General features: G+C 58.9%; 1 protein-coding gene across 1 annotated transcript; it reads right to left on the bottom strand.

Moving 5' to 3' along the window:
* Nucleotides 1-880: 880 nt before the first annotated feature.
* On the bottom strand, nucleotides 881-18,016 carry hapln2 (hyaluronan and proteoglycan link protein 2). The gene is made up of 5 exons (XM_041181714.1): nucleotides 17,890-18,016; nucleotides 12,742-13,092; nucleotides 11,171-11,287; nucleotides 4,416-4,601; nucleotides 881-1,186 (listed from the first exon to the last, which is right to left on the bottom strand). Exons 1-5 carry the CDS (start codon nucleotides 18,014-18,016, stop codon nucleotides 900-902), a joined length of 1,068 nt encoding a protein of 355 aa, XP_041037648.1. The 3' UTR covers nucleotides 881-899.
* Nucleotides 18,017-19,248: the final 1,232 nt, after the last annotated feature.

Here is a 19,248-nt window from a genome sequence, read left to right as displayed (position 1 = left end):
GGGGCTGTGTAGGGGGTGTGGGTGCGGGTGTTGGGGTGGGGTGGGGGGGGTTTGGGGGTGTGTAGGGGGTGTGGGTGCGGGCGGTGGGGTGGGGTGGGGTGGGGGGGTTTGGGGCTGTGTAGGGGGTGTGGGTGCGGGCGGTGGGGTGGGGTGGGGGGGGGGGTTTGGGGGTGTGGGCTGCGGAGGGGGAGAAGGCGCTGCCACTGCTCAGACAGCCGGGCCAGCAGGAGTTACAGAAAAAGCAGCAGCGACAGGAGAATCGGCAATGACAGGCGGGTAGAACAGGTCTGAGTGGCTGAATGGTCTCCCGCTCTGTTTCGAATACTGAAACGTTGTTGAGAGTCCAGTTGGACACGAATTCAACACCGTGCGGAGAACACAAGAGATGAAAAGAGCAGGAATTCTGCCTCGAATTGGCAGAGTCCCAATTTCCGCCTCCCGACATTCCTATGCGATGCATTTCCTCTCCCCTCGGTGCTCCCTCCTCCTCTCCCTTCTCCTTCCCCCTCGCCCCCCCTCCCTCCCCCTCTCTTTCCCCTCCCTCCCCCTCTCTCTCCCCTCTCCTTCCCCCTTGCCCCCTCTCCCTCCTGTACTTCTCCCTCTCCCGCCTCTCTCGCCCCTACTCCCCCCTCTCTCCCATCTTCCTTTCTTCTCCCCCCTCTCTCTCTCCCCCCCTCTCCCCTCTCTCTCGACTCTCTCCCCTGTCCCCCACTTCTCCCCCCTCTCCCCTCTCTCTCCCTCGATCCCCCTCTCTCCACTCTCACCCCACCTCTACCCTCTCCCCGTCCTTCCTCCTCTCCCCGTCCTTCCTCCTCTCCCGCTCTCTCTCCCTCGATCCCCCTCTCTCCACTCTCACCCCACCTCTCCCCTCCCTCTCTGATTGCGGTGTGGGGGAGAGTTTACCGCCTCTTGTAGCAGTATACACCATACTCGCGCTGCGAGAGGCTGGGGAAGCCCTGTGTGCGCACTCCGGGCTCCAGGCCACCACACTGCGGCCGCGGGGACACGATGGGGTACCGGACGCTTCCGTCGGCCAGCCAGCCAGGATCACAACGGTGCAGCCGCGAAAACATCCAGGCGCCGTACAGCTGGCCAACTTTGGCAATCGCTGCCCCTTCGCTCCGGCAGGCGTTTGAGCCACTGACGTAGTCAAATTTCATCGGATCTCTCCGGAAATACACATAACCTGAAAGTGAAATGAAGGGGTTAGTTACAGAGTAAAGCTCCCTCTATACCATCCCCATCAAACACTCCCAGGACAGGTACAGCACGGGGTTAGATACAGAGTAAAGCTCCCTCTACACTGTCCCCATCAAACACTCCCAGGACAGGTACAGCACGGGGTTAGATACAGAGTAAAGCTCCCTCTGCACTGTCCCCATCAAACGCTTCCAGGACAGGTACAGCACAGGGTTAGATATAGAGCAAAGCTTCCTCTACACTGTCCCCATCAAACACTCCCAGGACAGGTACAGCACAGGGATAGATACAGAGTAAAGCTCCCTCTACACTGTCCCCATCAAACACTCCCAGGACTGGTGCAGCATGGGGTTAGATACAGAGTAAAACTCCCTCTACGCTAAGCCCATCAAACACTCCCAGGACAGGTACAGCACGGGGTTAGATACAGAGTAAAGCTTCCTCTACACTGTCCCCATCAAACACTCCCAGGACAGGTACAGCACGGTGTTAGATACAGAGTAAAGCTCCCTCTACACAGTCCCCATCAAACACTCCCAGGACAGGTACAGCACGGGGTTAGATACAGAGTAAAGCTCCCTCTACACTGTCCCCATCAAACACTCCCAGGACAGGTACAGCACGGGGTTAGATACAGAGTAAAACTCCCTCTACACTGTCCCCATCAAACACTCCCAGGACAGGTACAGCACGGTGTTAGATACAGAGTAAAGCTTCCTTTACACTGTCCCCATCAAACACTCCCAGGACAGGGACAGCACCGGGTTGGTTACTGAACTTTATTTTATCAATCCCCAGAGACTGTTGTATTTTAAAAACATGATTTGGTGTGAGCAGACAACACATTTATAAGCGTTAGGTGTAAGGTCTTCATGCTGTCCAGCATTTTACAGCCCCTGCTGCAGCGTATTATTCCCGCCAGCGGGTGCGTTGTGCTGTTTGAACCTCCTTTCAGTTCGGAGGGACCATAATATCCTGCTGGGCAGAATGGGCTGTAAAATACTGGCCGATGTGGGTTTCTGGGGATCCCTGGGTGAAGTTCCGTTCCCTACCAGCCGATGGTGCTGTAAGGCTGCCTGTTCCCAGCCACAATAACACAGCCTCGAGTTGAGACGGTGCCATCAGAGAGAGACTGAGGGCAAACACTGAAAAATCATCTCGTTTAAAATGAAGACCAAAGACTTGCATTTGTAAAGTGCCTAGAAAATAGTAAAATGTCCCAAGGTCCCCTCACAAGGAAGGATATTAGGGTCAGGCGAATAAAAGCTCAGTCAAAGAGGCCGGTTTTGAGGAGCGTCTTGAAGGATGAGAGAGCGGTGAAGAGGTTTGGGGAGGGAATTCCAGAGCTCAGGGCCCCCCCAGGCAGCTGAAGGCACGGCCGCCAATGGTGGAGCAATGGGAATCAGGGGATGTGCAAGAGGCCGGAATTGGAGGAGCGCAGAGATCTCGGAGGGTTGTAGGGGCTGGAGGAGGTTACAGAGACAGGGAGGGGTATAGGGGCTGGAGGAGGTTACAGAGATAGGGAGGGGTGTAGGGGCTGGAGGAGGTTACAGAGATAGGGAGGGGTGTAGGGGCTGGAGGAGGTTACAGAGATAGGGAGGGGTGTAGGGGCTGGAGGAGGTTACAGAGATAGGGAGGGGTGTAGGGGCTGGAGGAGGTTACAGAGATAGGGAGGGGTGTAGGGGCTGGAGGAGGTTACAGAGATAGGGAGGGGTGTAGGGGCTGGAGGAGGTTACAGAGATAGGGAGGGGTATAGGGGCTGGAGGAGTTTACAGAGATAGGGAGGGGTATAGGGGCTGGAGGAGGTTACAGAGATAGGGAGAGGTGTAGGGGCTGGAGGAGGTTACAGAGATAGGGAGGGGTATAGGGGCTGGAGGAGTTTACAGAGATAGGGAGGGGTATAGGGGCTGGAGGAGGTTACAGAGATAGGGAGGGGTGAGTTTTGGATGGGCTGAAAGTATATTCTTGGTGGAAGCAGGGGAACAGTTTTTGGGGTGACAGATGAGGGGTTTCACATCCACAATTAACACAAATATTATCAGCCATTGAGGGACAAAGGCATGTGTCCCTTTAATTGGATGAGTGGCAATTGGAACAGATCTTGCTGCTTCATGTGTATGGCCAGGTTTCCAAGTTACCTGGACTGTGAGTTAATTTAGACTGGGAAATCACACCAGGCCTCTCACACATCCCAGCTTCAAACTGCCACGTGGAGATTTGCAGTGAGTGATGCCTTCCCTGCTGAATTTCCCCATTGTCTCTCCCCCAAATATTACACGTCCAATACAGGGGCCGGTTTTAAATAGAGGCACTGGCTTCACATTGGTGAGTGCCGCCCTGTCAGAGGGTCAGTACTGAGGGAGCGCCGCCCTGTCAGAGGGTCAGTACTGAGGGAGTGCCGCACTGTCGGAGTGTCAGTACTGAGGGAGCGCCGCACTGTCGGAGGGTCAGTACTGAGGGAGCGCCGCACTGTCGGAGGGTCAGTACTGAGGGAGCGCTGAACTGTCGGAGGGTCAGTACTGAGGGAGCGCCGCACTGTCGGAGGGTCAGTACTGAGGGAGCGCCGCACTGTCGGAGGGTCAGTGCTGAGGGAGCGCCGCACTGTCGGAGGGTCAGTGCTGAGAGAGCGCCGCACTGTCGGAGGGTCAGTGCTGAGGGAGCGCCGCACTGTCGGAGGGTCAGTGCTGAGGGAGCGCCGCACTGTCGGAGGGTCAGTGCTGAGGGAGCGCCGCACTGTCGGAGGGTCAGTGCTGAGGGAGCGCCGCACTGTCGGAGGGACAGTGCTGAGGGAGCGCCGCACTGTCGAAGGGACAGTGCTGAGGGAGCGCCGCACTGTCGGAGGGTCAGTGCTGAGGGAGCGCCGCACTGTCGGAGGGTCAGTGCTGAGGGAGCGCCGCACTGTCGGAGGGTCAGTGCTGAGGGAGCGCCGCACTGTCGGAGTGTCAGTGCTGAGGGAGCGCCGCACTGTCGGAGGGTCAGTACTGAGGGAGCGCCGCACTGTCGGAGGGTCAGTACTGAGGGAGCGCCGGACTGTCGGAGAGTCAGTACTGAGGGAGTGCCGCACTGTCGGAGGGTCAGTACTGAGGGAGCGCCGCACTGTCGGAGGGACAGTACTGAGGGAGTGCCGCACTGTCGGAGGGTCAGTACTGTGGGGGGAAGAGGAGGGAGAGGGAGGGGGAGGGTCAATCCCAGAGGTGGCCGCTCCAGGGTTTTACCTTTGACGGCCGATGTGAAGCAATAGGCATCGTACTTGCCGCGCTGCTTGTCCCGGGGTCCGTAGCTCCGGATTCCCGGCGGGAGAGCTTTGCCCCCACAGGGGTCCCGCGGCTGGGTGACCGGGTAGTGGACCGTCCCATCGTCCAGCCAGCCCGCGTTGCACCAGTCTAGGCCTTTCAGCCACTCTGTCGGACGGAGCGAGGGCAAGTCAGCGAGATCTCCAGACAATACTGACCCCCTCCCCGTCTCCCCTCCCCCTCCCGCTCTCCCCACCGCCCCCCCTCCCCACTGACCACCCCCCCCTCCCCACCACCCCCACCCCCTCCCCCTACTCTCTCCCCTCCCCCCTCCATTCCCCCCTCCCCACCGCCCTCGCTCCCCACCCCCCTCTCCACACCACCCCCCCTCCCCCTCTCCCCACCGTCCCCACCCCCCCCCCCCTTCTCCCACCACCACCAGCTGCCCCACCCCACTCCATCCCCCACCCAACTCTGCTGTCCCAGTTCGGGTTACGAGAGGGGACCCGGGGTCCCACGGTTGCAGCTTGAGCGGTGACCTGGGTCCATTGCTGCTTGTGGGATCTTGCTGTGCAGAGACTGGCTGCCCTGGGGTCCCCCAGGCGGTGGCGCTTCGGGAGGCACTTTGAGGAATCCTGAGGGTGGGGATGGGGGGAGGGGGAGTCACTGACGCCCTCTCCGGACGGGAATCCCTCTGTTCTCAACCCCAACCCCACCTGACTCCCGTCCCATTGACCCTTGGACAGCAGAAACACTGGCCCCTCCCCCACCACCCCACCCCCTCCCCCATCGCCAACCCCACCCCCACCTCCCACCGCCAACCTCAACCCCCGCAACCCATCGCCAACCCCCACCCCCTCCCCCATCGCCAACCCCACACCCACCCCCCACACCCCATCGCCAACCCCACACCCACCCCCTCCCCCATCGCCAACCCCACACCCACCCCCAACACCCCATCGCCAACCCCACACCCACCCCCTCCCCCATTGCCAACCCCACACCCAACCCCTCCCCCATCGCCAACCCCACCCCCTCCCCCATCGCCAACCCCACACCCACCCCCCACACCCCATCGCCAACCCCACACCCACCCCCTCCCCCATCGCCAACCCCACACCCACCCCCAACACCCCATCGCCAACCCCACACCCACCCCCTCCCCCATTGCCAACCCCACACCCAACCCCTCCCCCATCGCCAACCCCACCCCCTCCCCCATCGCCAACCCCACACCCACCCCCCACACCCCATCGCCAACCCCACACCCACCCCCTCCCCCATCGCCAACCCCACACCCACCCCCCACACCCCATCGCCAACCCCACACCCACCCCCTCCCCCATCGCCAACCCCACACCCACCCCCCACACCCCATCACCAACCCCACACCCATCCCCCACACCCCATCGCCAACCCCACACCCAACCCCTCCCCCATCGCCAACCCCACACCCACCCCCACACCCCATCGCCAACCCCACACCCACCCCCTCCCCCATCGCCAACCCCACCCCCTCCCCCATCGCCAACCCCACACCCACCCCCCACACCCCATCGCCAACCCCACACCCACTCCCCACACCCCATCGCCAACCTCACCCCCACCCCGCACCGCCAACGTCACCCCCACCCCCCACCGCCAACCTCACCCCCACCCCCCACCGCCAACCTCACCCCCCCGCACACCATCGCCAACCCCACCCCCACACCCCACCGCCAACCCCACACCCACCCCCCGCTCTCCATCACCAACCCCACCCCCCCCACACCCCATCGCCAACCCCAGCCCCACCCCCCCAAACCCCATCGCCAACCCCACCCCCACACCCCATCGCCAACCCCACCCCCCGCACCCCATCGCCAACCTCACCCCCACCCCCCCACCACCCCATCGCCAACCTCACCCCCACTCCCCCACACCCCATCGCCAACCTCACCCGCCCCGCACCCCATCGCCAACCTCACCCCCACCCCCCGCACCCCATCGCCAACCTCACCCCCACCCCCCTACACCCCATCGCCAACCTCACCCGCCCCGCATCCCATCGCCAACCCCACCCCCACCCCATCACCAACCTCACCCCCCCCACACCCCATCGCCAACCCCACACCCACCCCCCGCTCTCCATCACCAACCCCACCCCCCCCACACCCCATCGCCAACCCCACCCCCACACCTCATCGCCAACCCCACCCCCCGCACCCCATCGCCAACCTCACCCCCACCCCCCCACACCCCATCGCCAACCTCACCCCCACCCCCCTACACTCCATCGCCAACCTCACCCGCCCCGCATCCCATCGCCAACCCCACCCCCACCCCCACCCCATCACCAACCTCACCCCCCCCCACACCCCATCGCCAACCCCAGCCCCACCCCCTGCTCCCCATCGCCAACCCCACCCCCACCCCCACCCCCCATCACCAACCCCACCCCCACCCCCTGAACCCCATCGCCAACCCCACCCCCCCCCCGTCGCCAACCCCACCCCCACCCCATCACCAACCCCACCCCCACCCCCTGATCCCCATCGCCAACCCCACCCCCACCCCATCACCAACCCCACCCCCAATCGCCAACCCCACCCCACCGCCAACTCCACCCCCACTCCCCATCGCCAACCCCACCCCCACCACCAACCCCACCCCCCCTCCCCATTACCAACCCCACGCCCACCCCATCGCCAACCCCACCTCCTGCTCCCCATCGCTAACCCCACCCTCACCCCCACTCCCCATTGCCAACTCCACCCCCACCCCATCGCCAACCCCAACTCCTGCTCCCATCACCAACCCCACCCTCTGATTCCCATCGCCAATCCCACCCCCACCCCACCGCCAACCCCACCCCCACCACCAACCCCACCCCCACCCCCTGAACCCCATCGCCAACCCCACCCCCACCCCATCGCCAACCCCACCCCCACCCCCATCACCAACCCCACCCCCACCCCCGATCCCCATCGCCAACCCCACTCCCACCCCATCACCAACCCCACCCCCACCCCCAATCGCCAACCCCACCCCACCGCCAACTCCACCCCCACTCCCCATCGCCAACTCCACCCCCACTCCCCATCGCCAACTCCACCCCCACCCCCAATCGCCAACCCCACCGCCAACCCCACCCCCACCACCAACCCCACCCCCAACCCCCATCACCAACCCCACCCCCTGCTCCCCATCGCCAACCCCACCCCCACTCCCCATCGCCAATCCCACCCCCACCCCCTGATCCCCATCGCCAACCCCACCCCCACCCCCTGCTCCCCATCGCCAACCCCACCCCCACTCCCCATCGCCAATCCCACCCCCACCTCCTGCTCCCCACTGCCAACCCCACCTCCACCGCCAACCCCAACCCACCCTGCATCACCAACCCCACCCCCACCGCCAACCCCACTCCCACTCCCCATCGCCAACCCCATCCCCACTCCTCATCGCCAACCCCACCCCCACTCCCCATCGCCAACCCAATCCCCACCCATCACCAACCCCACCCCCACCCCCAATCGCCAACCCCACCCCCACCCCCAATCACCAACCCCACCCCCACCCCACCGCAACCCCACCCCCACTCCCCATCGCCAACTCCACCCCCACCCCCAATCGCCAACCCCACCCCCACCCCCATCACCAACCCCACCCCCCGCCAACCCCACCCCCAGCTCCCCATCGCCAACCCCACCCACCCCAATGCCTACTCCACCCCACCTATCACTCCAACCCCCACCTCCCGGTCTCATTGCTCCTCCAATCACAGCTCCTCGCTCTTCTGCCCCTGCTGCTCCTCCAGTCACAGCACCCCTCTCTCTCCCACTCTCACTGCTCCTCTCTCTCTCCCACTCTCGCTGCTCCTCCAATCACAGCTCCCCTTTCTCCTACCCTCGCTGCTCCTCCAATCACAGGTTCCCCTCTCTCCTACTCATGCTGCTCCTCCAATCACAGCTCCTCTCTCTCTCCCACCCTCACTGCTCCTCCAATCAAAGGTCCCCTCTCTCCTACTCATGCTGCTCCTCCAATCACAGCTCCTCTCTCTCTCTCCCACCCTCACTGCTCCTCCAATCACAGCTCCCCTCTCTCTCCCACCCTCGCTGCTCCTCCAATCACAGCTCCCCTTTCTCCCCCACTCTCACTGCTCCTCCAATCACAGGTCCCCTCTCTCCCACTCTTGCTGCTCCTCCAAACACAGCTCTCCTCTCTCTCCCACTCTCACTGCTCCTCCAATCACAGCTGCCCTCGTTCCCGCTCTCACTGCTCCTCCAATCACAGCTCCCCTCTTTCCCGCTCTCACTGCTCCTCCAATCACAGCTCCCCTCTTTCCGGCTCTCGCTGCTCCTCCAATCACAGCTCCCCTCTCTCTCCTGCTCTTGCTGCTCCTCCCGAGACTGAATCTGTGATTGGAGGATCAACCAAGGGCTGGAGGGTGGGAACCTGTGATTGGAAGTCACGGGGCAGTTATCCTGGCTAGTGCCCACCCCCTCCCCCCCTCTCCCGCTGCCACCATGTGGGAAACGTTCGGCTGCTTGGAGGGTGTCCTGGTACGTGAATCCCAAAATGTTAGCATGCTGGGAGAGCGGACAGATGGGATGTTTATTGCGAGGGGGAATGGGGTATAAAAGTGGGGATGTTTTACTGCAGCTGTACAGGGTGCTGGCGAGACCACATGTGGAGCACCGCGTACAGCTTTGGTCTCCTTATTTGAAAAAGGATAGAATTGCGTTAGGAGCAGTTCGGAGAAGGTTCACTCGACTCATTCCAGGGATGAGGGGGTTATCTTGTGAAGAAAGTTTGGATGGGCTGGGCCTGTATCTGTCGGAGTTTAGAAGAATGAGACGTGATCCTTTTGAAACATATAAGATCCTGAGGGGACTCGACAAGACACCGAGAGGATGTTTCCCCTACAACCAGGGGATACAGGGAGGAACTTTCCGGTTCCAGAGACGGGAATCCCACTGGCGGGAACGGAAAATTTCACTCACAGTTTATAAGGGGTCTCCCGTTTAAGATGGGTCTGTGGAATCCTCTTCCCCAGAGAGCAGGGGAGGCTGCTGGTCTCTGAATATATATTCAAGGCTGAGTTAGAGAGATTTTTGATCGATCAGGGAGTCGAGGGTTATGGGAGGGGGTGGGGGCGGGGGGGGGGGGGAGTAGTGGAGTTGAGACCACAACCAGATCAGCCATGATCTTATTGAATGGCGGAGCAGGCTCGAGGGGCTGAATGGCCTCCTCCTGCTCCTGGTTCTTGTGTTTTGGTGGAAAATGCTGCCATGTATGGGTGATATATAGCTAACAACAAAAGAACAATGTCCACCCAGTCAAGACCCCTCAGGATCTTACATGTTTCAATCAAGTCACCTCTGACTCTTCTAAACTCCAGTGGATACAAGCCCAGCCTGTCAAACCTTTCCTCATAAGACAACCCACCCATTCCAGGCGTTAGTCTGGTAAACCTTCTCTGAACTGCCTCTAATGCATTTACATCCTTCCTTAAATAAGGAGACCAATACTGTACACAATACTCCAGATGTGGTCTCACCAGTGCCCTGTACAACTGAAGCATAACCACCCTACTTTTATATTCAATTCCCCTCCCAATAAATGATAACATCCTATTAGCTTTCCTAAATACTTGCTGTACCTGCATACTGATCTTTTGTGATTCAGGCACTAGGACACCTTGATCCCTCTGAATCTCAGAGCTCTGTAATCTCTCACCATTTAAATAATATGCCTCTCTTTTATTCTTCCTGCCAAAGTGGACAATTTCACATTTTCCCACATTATGCTCCATTTGCCAGATCTTTGCCCACTCATTTAACCTATCCACATCTTTTTGTAGCTTCCTTATGTCCTCTTCACAACTTACTTTCCTACCCATCTTTGTGTCATCAGCAAATTTGGCAACCGTCCCTTCAATCCCTTCATCCAAGTCATTTATATAAATTGTAAACAGTTGAGGCCCCAGCACTGATCCCTGTAGCACACCGCTCATCACATCTTGCCAGCCTGAAAAATACCCATTTATGCCTTCTCTCTGCTTCCTGTTAGCTAGCCAATCTTCTATCCATGCCAATATGTTACCTACTACACCATGAGCTTTTATTTTCTGTAATAACCTTTGATGTGGCACCTTATCAAATGCCTTCTGGAAATCTAAGTACAGCACATCCACTGGTTCCCCTTTATCCACAACACGTGTGACTCCTTCAAAGAACTCCAATAAATTGGTTAAACGTGATTTCCCTTTCATAAAACCAGGTTGACTCTGCCTGATTACCTTGAAATTATCCAAGTGCCCAAGTTTCGCAAGGGAAACTAAGGATGGACAATAAATGCTGGCCCAGCCAGCAAAGCCCACATCCCGTGAATGAATAATAAAAAAAATTCTCTCAAATTTGGATTGTAAATATGATTCCCAATTTACGTCTGTCAAAGGGAATATGTTAAGGAATGAAGGAACGATGTTATCCTGAACTCCTCAGGTTAACTGCTTTAATAACTGGGACCAAGTTCGTGAAAATGAAAATAAAGGAACCCCTGAAAACCAAAATGTAGCCCTCGAAAATCAAAAAATAGCCCTCGACAAAATTAAGCTGGTGGGTTTTTTTGTCTCAAGAAGAGCCCTCGCAAAAGAAAACAATTATTTCCCCCCCCTCCCCCCCACCCCACCGATTGCCGCCAATGCGGGGGTCTGCTGATGGCACAGTGCGTTGCTGTCTCACGTTCCTTACCTTGAAAGAGCTGCTGAAATGTCGCGAGTTTAGCGTCTTGGTCCTTGCACGCCCGCACGGCCTGGTAATAGTTGAACTGGTAGCGGCCTTTGTTCGGTTGGTATGGAAACACCACACCTGGCGAAAGAGGCGGCCATTTTAATCACACCTGGCAATGGGGGAGGCGGCCATTTTAACCGCACCTGGCAATGGGGAGGTGGCCATTTTTACCACATCAGGCAACAGGAGAGGCGGCCATTTTAACCACACCTGGCAGCAGGAGAGGCGGCCATTTTAACCACACCTGGCAATGGGGGAGGTGGCCATTTTAACCACACCTGGCAAATGGGGAGGTGGCCATTTTAACCACACCTGGCGAAAGAAGAGGTGGCCATTTTAACCACACCTAGCAATGGGGAAGGTGGCCATTTTAACCACACCTGGCAATGGGGGAGGCGGCCATTTTAACCACACCTGGCAATGGGGGAGGCGGCCATTTTAACCACACCTGGCAATGGGGGAGGGGGCCATTTTAACCACACCTGGCAATGGGGAGGTGGCCATTTTAATTTGCACATGACTCCTTTCTGGGAGGACATGTTGTTTTCTCTCGTCCCCACTTCACCTCAGCAGTCAGTTGCCATGGGCAACCCAATTCAATAAGTGCAACGAAGCTATTTGACCCGAGGGGGCCTCAAAAACCAGCCCAATTCATGCCATCACCCAACACCCAAGCCCTTGAATGGCAGTAGTGGGAATTCATGGCTGATTTGCCCCTCCCCTCTTCCCTCCCTTCCCCTCCACACCCCCGGGCTGGAGTTCTGGGAATCGGGGAAAGGACCCTGCGGCTGTCCCGCCCCCGGCAGCGCGAGGGACGTCGAAGACATAACCACACCCCGGCCCCGCCCCCTGCCCAACCAGCCGCGTCGGCGAGCGCCGCAGGCGGCAGCGCGAGGGGCGGCGAAGACACGACCCCGCCCCCGGCCCCGCCCCCTGTCCTCCCAGCCGCCGGCGGCAGCGCGAGGGGCGGCGAAGCCACGACCCCACCGCGCCCCGCGCCCTCCGGCCCCGCCCCCTGTCCTCCCAGCCGCGTCGGCGAGCGCCGCAGGCGGCGGCGCGAGGGACGGCGAAGACACGACCCCGCCCCCCGACCCCGCCCCGCCCCGCCCCGCGCCCTCCGGCCCCGCCCCCTGTCCTCCCAGCCGCGTCGGCGAGCGCCGCAGGCGGCAGCGCGAGGGGCGGCGAAGACACGACCCCGCCCCCCGACCCCGACCCCGCCCAACCGCCACCTCCTCCTCCTCCTCCTCCTCCTCGTCACGGAAGGCGCGAACGCGGCTGGGTTGCCATGACACCGGGGCCTAGTCCGCTTCGGTCAGGCGAGGAGGCGGGAGGAGCACGCGAGGTGGGGAAAGGGAGAGCAGGGGGACGGGACACGATGGCGGTGAGAGGAGCAGGGGCGCCGGCCTGAAGGCGAAGGTGGGCCGAGCGACCGGCTCCCGCGGCCTAGTCCCTCTCCCTTCCCCCCCCCACCCCTCCCCGGGGAGGTGGGCCCGGGGCCCGCCCGCCCGCCCGCCCGCCCGCCTGCCCCTTACCGTCCAGCTGCAGCTCGACCACGGCGCTGTCGTCGTCCACGCCGTTGATCACCTCGCACTTGTACTTGCCGGAGTCGTCCAGCCCGACGTCGGCCAAGAGCAGGGACACGTCGTACTTGTCCAGCCTGCGGAGGAAGGCCCGGCCGGCGAAGCCCCCGTATCCTCTCTGCTGGTGGCTGTTGGCGATCAGGGCGATGTTCTCCTTGGGGCTGCGGCCCAGCTTGACCCACTTCACCCGGTACTCCCGGGGCACCACCCGCAGGCGGCAGGGCAGGGTGGCGTTGGCGCCTCGCTGCGTCCGGATGACCCGCAGGCCGGAGTTCTCCAGGTAGCGGATGTTGCCCAGCAAGGCTGGGGGAGGGGAGGGGAGGGGAGGAGGAGGGGGGTGGGGGAGGGGGAGAGACAAGAGGAGGGCAGAATTAAGGGAGGAGAGGACCAAGGTGGGACTGGAGGAGGCCACTCGGCCCCTCCAGCCTGTGGCGCCCCTCAGTTCCATCGGGGCGGGTCTGTATCTTAGCTCCATCTCCCCACCTGAGCTCCATCACCTTTCAGAGACCAACCCCATCACCCCCCTTCCTCATCCCCCCTTCCTCATGCCCCCCTCCTCATTTCACCCCACTCCTCATCTCCCCCCTTCCTCATGCCCCCCTTCCTCATGCCCCCCTCCTCATTTCACCCCACTCCTCATCTCCCCCCTTCCTCAACCCCCCTTGCTCATGCCCCCCTCCTCATTTCACCCCACTCCTCATCACCCCCTCCTCATCCCCCCTTCCTCATGCCTCCCTCCTCATTTCACCCCACTCCTCATCTCCCCCCTTCCTCATCCCCCCTTCCTCATGCCCCCCTCCTCATTTCACCCCACTCCTCATCTCCCCCCTTCCTCATGCCCCCCTTCCTCATGCCCCCCCTCCTCATTTCACCCCACTCCTCATCTCCCCCCTTCCTCAACCCCCCTTCCTCATGCCCCCCTCCTCATTTCACCCCACTCCTCATCACCCCCCTCCTCATCCCCCCTTCCTCATGCCTCCCTCCTCATTTCACCCCACTCCTCATCTCCCCCCTTCCTCATCCCCCCTTAATCATGCCCCCCTCCTCATTTCACCCCACTCCTCATCTCCCCCCTTCCTTATGCCCCCCTTCCTCATGCCCCCCTCCTCATCTCCCCCCTTCCTCATCCCCCCTTCCTCATCCCCCCTTCCTCATGCCCCCCTCCTCATTTCACCCCTCCTCATCTCCCCCCTTCCTCATCCCCCCTTCCTCATGCCCCCCTTCCTCATCTCACCCCACTCCTCATCTCCCTCCCTTCCTCATGCCCCCCACCTTGCTCGTTCCCCCCTTCCTCGTTCCCCCCATCTCATCTCACCCCACTCTTCATCTCCCCCCCTTCCTCATGCCCCCCTTCCTCATGCCCCCCTTCCTCATGCCCCCCTTCCTCATGCCCCCCTTCCTCATGCCCCCCTTCCTCATGCCCCCCTTCCTCATGCCCCGCATCCTCATGCCCCGCATCCTCATGCCCCGCATCCTCATGCCCCGCATCCTCATGCCACCATCCTCATGCCCCCCATCCTCATTGCCCCCCCCTTCCTCATCGCCCCCCTTCCTCATCACCCCCCTTCCTCATCTCCCCTTCCTCATCACCCCCCTTCCTCATCCCCCTTCCTCATTCCCCCCTCCTCATCTCACCCCACTCTTCATCTTCCCCCCTTCCTCATGCCCCCCTTCCTCATGCCCCCCTCCCTCATGCCCCCCTCCCTCATGCCCCCCTCCCTCATGCCCCCCTCCCTCATGCCCCCCTCCCTCATGCCCCCCTCCCTCATGCCCCCCAACCTCCTCATCCCCCCCTCCCCGCCCATCCTCATCAGCCCCCCACCCTCCTGCTCATCACCCAAACCCAATGGCTTTCTGGGGAGGTAATTCCGCATTTTCTCCCCCCACCCTTTTCTGTGAAGTACTTGCAAAATATTGCCTCAACGAACCAGTGCTGATTTTAGCAATCGACAACGTCTCCGTCAATCACTCCTAGGACAGGTACAGCACGGGGTTAGATACAGAGTAAGGCTCCCTCTACACTGTCCCCATCAAACACTCCCAGGACAGGTACAGCACGGGGTTAGGTACAGAGTAAAGCTCCCTCTACACTGTCCACATCAAACACTCCCAGGACAGGTACAGCACGGGTTAGATACAGAGTAAAGCTCCCTCTACACTGTCCCCATCAAACACTCCCAGGACAGGTACAGCACAGGGTTAGGTACAGAGTAAAGCTCCCTCTACACTGTCCCCATCAAACACTCCCAGGACAGGTACAGCACGGAGTTAGATACAGAGTAAAGCTCCCTCTACACTGTCCCCATCAAACACTCCCAGGACAGGTACAGCACGGGGTTAGATACAGAGTAAAGCTCCCTCTACACCGTCCCCATCAAACACTCCCAGGACAGGTACAGCACGGGGTTAGATACAGAGTAAAGCTCCCTCTACACTATCCCCATCAAACACTCCCAGGACAGGTACAGCACGGGGTTAGATACAGAGTAAAGCTCCCTCTACACTGTCCCCATCAAACACTCCCAGGACAGGTACAGCACGGGGTTAGATACAGAGTAAAGCTCCCTCTACACTGTCCCCATCAAACACTCCCAGGACAGGTACAGCACGGGGTTAGCTACAGAGTAAATCTCCCACTACATCGTCCCCATCAAATACTCCCAGGACAGGTACAGCACGGGGTTAGATACAGTATAAAGCTCCCACTACATCGTCCCAATCTAATTTTCCCAGGACATGTATAGTACGGGGTTAGATACAGAGTAAAGCGCCCTCTACACTGTCCCCATCAAACACTACCAGGACAGGTACAGCACGGGGTTAGATAGAGAGTAAATCTCCCACTACATCGTCCCCATCTAATACTCCCAGTACAGGTACAGCATGGGGTTAGATACAGAGTAAATCTCCCTCTACACTCTCCCCATCAAACTTTCCCAGGACAGGTACAGCACGGGTTTAGATACAGAGAAAAGCTCCCTCTACACTGTCCCCATCAAACACTCCCAGGACACGTACAGCACGGAATTAGACACAGAGTAAAGCTCCCTCTACACCGCCGCATCAAACACTCCCAGGACAGGTACAGCACGGGGTTAGATACAGAGTTAAGCTCCCTCTACACTGTCCCCATCAAACACTCCCAGGGCAGGTACAGCACGGGGTTAGATACAGAGAAAAGCTCCCTCTACACTGTCCCCATCAAACACTCCCAGGACACGTACAGCACGGAATTAGACACAGAGTAAAGCTCCCTCTACACTGTCCCCATCAAACACTCCCAGGACAGGTACAGCACGGGGTTAGATACAGAGTAAACTCCCTCTACACTGTCCCCATCAAACACTCCCAGGACAGGTACAGCACGGGGTTAGATACAGAGTAAAGCTCCCTCTACACTGTCCCCATCAAACACTCCCAGGACAGGTACAGCACGGGGTTAGATACAGAGTAAACTCCCTCTACACTGTCCCCATCAAACACTCCCAGGATAGGTACAGCACGGGGTTAGATACAGAGTAAAACTCCCTCTACACTGTCCCCATGAAACACTCCCAGGGCATGTACTGCATGGGGCTAGATACAGAGTAAAGCTCCCTCTACACTGTTCTCATCAAACACTCCCAGGACAGTTACAGCACGGGCTTAGATACAGAGTAAAGCCCCCTGTGCACTGTCCCCATCAAACACTCCCAGGACAGGTACAGCACGGGGTTAGATACAGAGCAAAGCTCCCTCCACACCATCCCCAACAAACACTCCCAGGACAGGTAGAGCACGGGGTTAGGTACAGTGTAACGCTCCCTCTACCATGTCCTCATCAAACACTCCCAGGAGAGGTACATCATGGGGTTCGATACAGAGTAAAACTCCCTCTACACTGTCCCCACCAAACACTCGCAGGACAGGTACAGCACGGGGTTAGATACAGAGTAAAGCTCCCTCTACACTGTCCCCGTCAAACACTCCCAGGACAGGTACAGCAGGGGGTTAGATACAGAGTAAAGCTCCCTCTACACTATCCCCATCAAACACTCCCAGGACAGGTACAGCACGGGGTTAGATACAGAGTAACGCTCCTTCAAAACTGTCCCCATCAAACACTCCCAGGACAGGTACAGCACGGGGTTAGATACAGAGTAATCCTTTCTCTACACTGTCCCCATCAAACAGTCCCAGGACAGGTACAGCACAGGGTTAGAAACAGACTGAAGCTCCCTCTACACTGTCCCCATCAAACCTGCTAGGACAGGTGCAGCACGGGGTAATATACAGAGTAAAGCTCCCTCTACACTGTCCCCATCAAACACTCCCAGGGCAGGTACAACACGGGGTTAGATACAGAGTAAAGCTCCCTCTACGCTGACCCCATCAAACACTCCCAGGACAGGTACAGCACAGGGTTAGATACAGAATAGACCTCCCTCTACACTGTCCCCATCAAACACTCCCAGGACAAGTACAGCACGGGGTTAGATACAAAGCAATGCTCCCTTTATACTGTTCTCATCAAACACTCCCAGGACATGTAGAGCACGGCGTTAGATACAAGTAAAGCTCCCTCTACACTGTCCCTGAGAAACATTTCCAGGAGAGGTACAGGATGGGGCTAGATACATGGTAATGCTCCCTCTACACTGTCCCCATCAAACACTCCCAGGACAGGCACAGCACGGGGTTAGATACAGAGTAAAGCTCCCTCTACACTGTCCCCATCAAACACTCCCAGGACAGGTACAGCACAGGGTTAGAAACAGACTGAAGCTCCCTCTCAACTGTCCCCATCAAACACTCCCAGGAGAGGTACATCATGGGGTTAGATACAGATTAAAGCTCCCTCTACACTGTCCCCATCAAACACTCCCAGGACAGGTACATCATGGGGTTAGATACAGAATGACACTCCCTCTACACCATCCCCATGAAACACTCACAGGACATGATCTCCTCACCAATTTTGGCTGGATTTGTGGACGGTGATGAAATTGTCCGCATTTCAGACTCTCACGCTCACCTCTTTGTGTCTCTGACAGTAGCTGTTGTTGCTGACCTACTGTCTATCCAGCAGAGGGAGACAGGGACGGGGAATTGGAGAATTACCTTGATCACCCCGGACGTGGTATCTGTACTCCTCATTGCTGCGACCACCTTGTGACCTGTAGTAATACGGACCGGACCAGCCCTGGGAGAGGAGGTGGACCATGATAAGAGTTTGGATTGTCGTCATCCTGGGATTTGTCCCCTAGGTTCGCCGACCTCCTGCACAGGGGCAAGAAATGGGTACGGATTAGGTGGTATTTACTTGGTCTGTTGTGAAGGAGGCATTTGGTGGGGTCAGTTTGAAAAGCCCACACTAGTGGGCTGCACCTTGCAGGTGGGGCAATGGTGGCGTGGTGGTCATGTGACTGGGCTAGTAATCCCTGGCTCAGAATACATCTGGGGACATGGGTTCAAACCCCACCACGGCGGCTGGTGGGATTTAAAGTCAATTAATTAATAAAATCTGGAATTGAAAAGCTAGTCTCAGTGATGGTGACCAGGGTAACCATCATGGATTGTCATAAAAACCCCATCTGGTTCACTAATCCCCTTTAGGGAAGGAAATCAGCCATCCTTACCCGGTCTGGCCTACATGTGACTCCAGACCCACAGCCATGTGGTCGACTCTTACCTGCCCCTCTGAAATGGCCGAGCGAGGCCACTCAGTTCAAGGAGGCAATTAGGGATGGGCAACAAATGCTGGCCTCGCCAGCAACGCCCACATCCTGTGAAATCATAAAGGACTGTTGAAATTGAGCGGAGTGATTAGATGGGGACGGCCGTGATTTTGGAAAATGTATCACCACCAAGCCGGAGGGAACAAAAGGGCTCGGCTCAGCTTTCCTTGGTGCAGAGGCAGCCTGACCTGCTCCAATATTCGCCGGACCTGCGCTTTGTGGGTCAGCCTGTCTCGGCCCTCCCCAATCTCCGGAATCTCCCTTGGCGTCCATTTGTGGAATTCCGGCCGAGCTGAAATTCCTGGATCCTCCTCCTCCCAGGGGAACCGAGCGAACCCACGGTGGGTGGTGGGGAGTGGGGGGGGGGGGGGTGTGGTCACGAGGGGAGGGAGAGCGACTGTGGACCGATGGATGAGAAGGAGCCCGTCTCCAGCTCCGTTGGATCTGAGATCCTCGCTGCTCGTTGGATTTCGGAGCGCAACGAGGATCTGACCAGCCCAGGTCGTGGGAAGGAGCGACGCGGGTTTAATGAAGCACTGCGGTCCATTGTGGAATGTTTCCAGCCCAGAAGGTGGCCACTCAGCCCATCGGGTCTGTGCTGGCTCTCAGCAAGAACAAATCAGCTAGTCCTTTTCACTGCAAAACTGTAGGCCTGTAAAGCCTGGCAATGAAGGGGTACGAGAAGAACAGGCCCCAACTGGTCCTGGGTGCCTTCGGATGGAATTCCCAGTGTGACTGAATA

Source organism: Carcharodon carcharias, assembly GCF_017639515.1.
Source record: "Carcharodon carcharias isolate sCarCar2 chromosome 36 unlocalized genomic scaffold, sCarCar2.pri SUPER_36_unloc_16, whole genome shotgun sequence".
In the NCBI taxonomy this organism is placed as follows: domain Eukaryota; kingdom Metazoa; phylum Chordata; class Chondrichthyes; order Lamniformes; family Lamnidae; genus Carcharodon; species Carcharodon carcharias.
Note: the sequence above shows the minus strand (reverse complement) of the source record. Positions and strands in the feature narration are given on the sequence as shown.

Bases quoted from the DNA above. Each gene is read 5' to 3' on its own strand.
- hapln2 (XM_041181714.1), bottom strand. From the start codon at position 18,016: ATGACGACAATCCAAACTCTTATCATGGTCCACCTCCTCTCCCAGGGC. The intron at 13,093-17,889 runs GTAATTCTCCAA...CCCCTCCCCCAG, and splicing joins CCACGTCCGGGGTGATCAAG to CCTTGCTGGGCAACATCCGC. The intron at 1,187-4,415 runs GTAAAACCCTGG...TTTCACTTTCAG, and splicing joins CTTCACATCGGCCGTCAAAG to GTTATGTGTATTTCCGGAGA.